The sequence below is a fragment of the Gossypium arboreum genome, chromosome 11 (genome assembly GCF_025698485.1).
Source record: "Gossypium arboreum isolate Shixiya-1 chromosome 11, ASM2569848v2, whole genome shotgun sequence".
Classification (NCBI taxonomy): Eukaryota; Viridiplantae; Streptophyta; class Magnoliopsida; order Malvales; family Malvaceae; genus Gossypium; species Gossypium arboreum.
This window is the reverse complement of record NC_069080.1, coordinates 95,410,274-95,414,968: the sequence shown is the minus strand read 5'-3', so window position 1 is coordinate 95,414,968 and position 4,695 is coordinate 95,410,274. Positions and strand designations below refer to the sequence as shown.

The 4,695-nt window shown below is 35.5% G+C and overlaps 1 protein-coding gene across 1 annotated transcript; it reads left to right on the top strand.

Moving 5' to 3' along the window:
- The first annotated feature begins 424 nt into the window (after positions 1–424).
- LOC108470557 (presenilin-like protein At1g08700) lies at positions 425–2,825 on the top strand. Its single transcript, XM_017771909.2, has 2 exons — positions 425–937; positions 1,570–2,825. Exons 1-2 carry the CDS (start codon positions 442–444, stop codon positions 2,580–2,582), a joined length of 1,509 nt encoding a protein of 502 aa, XP_017627398.2. The 5' UTR covers positions 425–441; the 3' UTR covers positions 2,583–2,825.
- Positions 2,826–4,695: the final 1,870 nt, after the last annotated feature.

Genomic DNA, 4,695 nt, shown 5'->3' with positions numbered 1-4,695 from the left:
GTTCTTCACTCCCTCCTCCTTGCATCCTCTAATGTCCTCACTTTTTTCAAAAGACCTAACAACACAATTCGTGATCGGGGCGTCAATGGCGGATCAAACTAGTTGAAAACCGACATGGTTTTCGAAATCCAGAGCCAAATTTGTTACACCCAAAAAACCTCCTCCCCAGGTAGTCATTGGACCAAGACGTGTTTAACTTGGCTGGGTTTCCACAATAGCACACCGGAATCACTTCAAGCATCTCTATTTTTTTATCTCCATTTTTTTTCTTTTCCTTCTTCTTCTTCTTCTCCTCCTCTTTTTCTTCTTTTTCTTTTTCTCTAACCCTAAAATGGTACTGGTAAGGCTGTTAAGTGAGAGTAATCGGCCAGCTGAACAATTTTTTGACACCAATGACACCGTCAAATGTAATTTACCCTATTTTATAATGGGCCTGGCTTAATGGATACGTTACGGGGAAATGGAAAAGAGGCAAATGGCAAACTCTTCGGTCATTGGACCCTTCAAGATGCCTCTGTAACTTATCTTCGAAAAGAACCAAAAAGAAAAAAAGGCAATTCCAGCAACCTGTTCGACAAAACTCCCCAGTCAAAAACCCCAATGGAGTCGAGCATCTTAGAATCAATCGGCCAAGAAATCATCGGCGTGATGTCCCCAGTCTCTCTTTGCATGCTCTTAGTTGTCCTTCTCGTTTACTCCCTCTCAGATTCCAACCCTTTCTCTTCTTCCTCTGCTCCCATCCGTACAGCTGCCAATCTCGTTTACCTCGAAAATCCCTCTGATACCACTGCTCAGAAACTGGAGGGAGCGTTGCTCAATGCCTTGGTCTTTGTTATCCTCATTGCCATCGTTACCTTTGTTCTTGTGCTGCTTTATTACTATAACTTCACTAATTTTTTGAAGAACTATATGAGGTTCTCGGCTTTTTTTGTTCTCGGTAAGATGAAATTTTTGCATAATTTCCTCTTTTTCTAAAATGGATCTAGGTTTATTTTCTGAATATTTGGTGTTAGAAGCAGTCTCTTTGAGCGAATTACGTGTCTAGCAACGTGGTTCTTGAGTTATTTGTGATCATTTTTTTGTTAAAACTTTTTCCCGTACTTAGGTGTTTCCGTCGTTTGGCTATGTTTATCGTTTGAATTTTGTGTTTATTTGTACTTATCTAGAAATAATTTATTACAGTTCCATTTTCCATATCCTCTTCGTTAGTTGAGGATTGCTTTACTTCTTAAGGTTTCGATTTTAAACAATAAGTTTCTCCATTGCGTTTGAAATCATCACATTGTCAATTAAAGCATTTAATGTCACTGTTTTAGTTATGTTCGTATGGTTGTTTTGCGCCTCCATTATGCCTTTCATTTTCATGTTACAAGTGGTAGCAATTCCTAAAATTTTGTTGGTAGTCCAGCATATATCAATAGCAGTTTATCTAAATATTTTTTTGTTGTTGCCTGTTGATTACATTAGTGGCTTCTATTTTGTTTTCCTTTTCGGTGATATCCTCATAGTTACATGTTTTATTTATGAATCTTGATTTTTCTTAGGTGGATTTGTTGTTCTTGGTGTTAGGTACAATGGGTGGTTCTATCTTTTTGTCAATAATTCAGCATTTCTCAATACCGATTGACTCAATTACGTGCTTTCTGCTGCTTTTCAATTATACCATTGTTGGGGTGTTATCCATGTTTTCTGGTGGGATGCCTATTGTTTTGAGACAGGGATATATGGTATCGCTGGGGATAATTGTGGCAACATGGTTTACCAAATTGCCGGAGTGGACTACATGGGTTTTGCTGGTTGCATTGGCTTTGTATGATTTGGTGGCAGTTTTGGCTCCTGGTGGCCCCCTTAAGTTGTTGGTGGAGTTGGCCTCAAGCCGTGATGAGGAATTACCAGCTTTGGTATATGAAGCTCGACCTACAGTTTCTCGCAATGAGGGAAATCCGCAATCGACTTTGGGGCTTCTTGTTGCTGGGGTTTCAGATTCTGGGTCAGTTGAGTTGCAGGCTGTGTCAAATAATAATGTCCGCAGAGATGGGGCTGAAAATCGTAGGAGTCCTGAGTACACTGCTATCCAGGTTAGAAATTTGGAGAATGTGGAAGGTGAAAGAAATAGAGATGAAGGTGAGAGGTCGCCTTTGGTTGGTCATTCAAGAGAAAGATATTCATCAGATAGTAACTCATCAGAATATTCTACTGTCATTCACAATAGAGAATCCGAGACTTCTGTGGATGAGGAAATGTCTCCTCTTGTTGACCTGTTGGGGATTGACAATGAGAGAGAGCATGAAAGGAGGGATTCAGTGGTAGCAAGTAGAGGTATCAAGCTTGGTCTCGGAGACTTTGTGTTTTATAGTGTTCTGGTAGGCAGGGCAGCCATGTATGATCTTATGACTGTATATGCATGTTATCTTGCCATTATCTCAGGACTTGGGTGCACTCTTATTTTGTTATCTGTGTGCCACCGAGCACTGCCTGCCCTCCCAATATCCATTACATTGGGTGTCATTTTTTACTTCTTGACTCGATTGTTAATGGAACCTTTTGTTGTTGGAATGGCAACAAATTTAATGATGTTTTAGCAATCTGATTTCTTTTATATGACAAGGAGGAGGTGCAATATTGTCTGTTCCGGAAAATACTGATGATTTTGTAGGTTCTTTGATTGCTAAATGGAAATTAGTTCTGTTTGCACTCTCATTCCATCGTACTCATGTAAATCTCTCCTGCTTCGAGTTCGAAACTGCAGCAACTTCAAGATTATCTGGTAATTCATTAAAATGAATTTTTACCACCCTTTTGGGGTCTTATTTTAAATTTTAGAATTAATCTTGTTTCCTTCATTTAGTGATTCATTTGATGGGGATATATAATATAACAAAACTCATGGTTGGATGTATATGTATGTGCTGAAGGCGTAACTCATGCAGTTGCACATATATGCATTTTTTACCTAATATCTAACATTGTACGTTGGCTCTTTATCTTTTATGCATTTGTGTGATTGATACTTTTCTGTATCAAAGCTTTGTAGGATAGAAATATAGAATTAATTGAAATAACATGGTGTGTATATATGTGATTGGACACTTTTATTGCAATAGGAGTTTTAGTTTTATTTATTTATTATATCAGGTTTTATTAAGAGTTTTAGTTTTACTTATTTTCTTTATTATATTAGGTTTTTATTTCTTTCATAAACTCTAAGTATTTAGCCAAAGGACAAATCTGCCTCTTTGAGTAACCATAGGTCGAAACAAGAATTCTCACTCGTCTAGACCTGAGACCTGTGACTAGATCCTACGCCTTGCGCATAATAATATGGCATAAGAACTCCTTCCAAAAATAATGCTTTTATGATTGAGGATCCCGATTACTGTTTGTATTGTGCTTATTCTAGGACATATCAAAGGGTTTTGGGGTGTGGTTTCTAGGAATTGTCTCAAAAGTGGATAAGAGGAAGTATGGTAAAACAACAAATGGCCATATGAGAAAAAATTTTATTTCTTACAATTTGTACTTCACTCTTGACTCTGAGTAGATTCACAAGTTGTTTAATACATCATTGTTGTTGGCAAAATTTTGGTTATCGTGTAAGGTAGTTGCTGGTTGGCTTTGTTTATTGATTAAAATCTATTGCCTTCTAATACTCTGATGATGAGACCGGATCTTCTTAATATTTAGTTTTTTTCAACATCTGGTTTCACAATTTTGAGCTCTTTATCTTTTTGGCAAACACTTTATGCTGCTAGTTGCTTGGAGTTTCCCGGACAGGGTCTAATAATTTAGTTGTTAAAGCCAAAGCTGTCCATCAATGTTTGTTCAGTGATATGATCAGTTAATATAAGAGATAGCCTGAACAATTTTATATGTAGGCTTTTTTTACACGGGCTTTATTGGATGTTATCTTAATAAGCAAATGGATTTCTTGGACGTTGTTCACTCTTTTCTTAAAGTTAGAATCAAAATTGAGTTTATTTTGAAGAGTTTGAGTGTGTTGAAGTTGTATTTTTGACTTTAGTTTTTGGAGAAAAATTTTCTCAATCTGAAAGTATATTTCATAGTTGATTTTAAGGAGATTAATCTTACTTTATCATAAGATAATATTGGAGGTTATTTATCTTGATTATTTTATTGTAGAAGAGTTTATATTGAACTATGATAATCGAATAGGCTACTATATTAAGTCTATAAATAGACAACTAATTCACATGGACAAGGTATTGATTTAAGAGAATGTTGAATAAGAATATTTATTGAGTGATGCTTTTTAGAGAATAATTATTTCCGAACTACGTGTAACAAATGGTTGTGCGCAAATTTTCTTTTACTTTTTTTTTTTTGTTTTTCGTTTGTGTTTCGTAGGCTGATCAATTATGTGAGTGAACACAACATTGAACAAACAAATCAAACTTATAGCAAATTGATGTGTGTTTTCAATTGTATTTTTACTTACATGTATAACTAGTACTACAATGGAAAAAGATCCCATCTATATGCCTATTGACACATGGCAAATCATTATGCTTGCTTCTATTTTTACATTTTGGAAGAATATTTAAATTTTAGTTTTGGTCCATCTAATATGTCTAAAGTTGGAGATTTAATCTCATTGATTTGTAACATAATTTGGTTTTCATGTTTTATAATGTTATAGTCAAAATAGTTAATATTGTTAAGTTTTCAATTAAAATG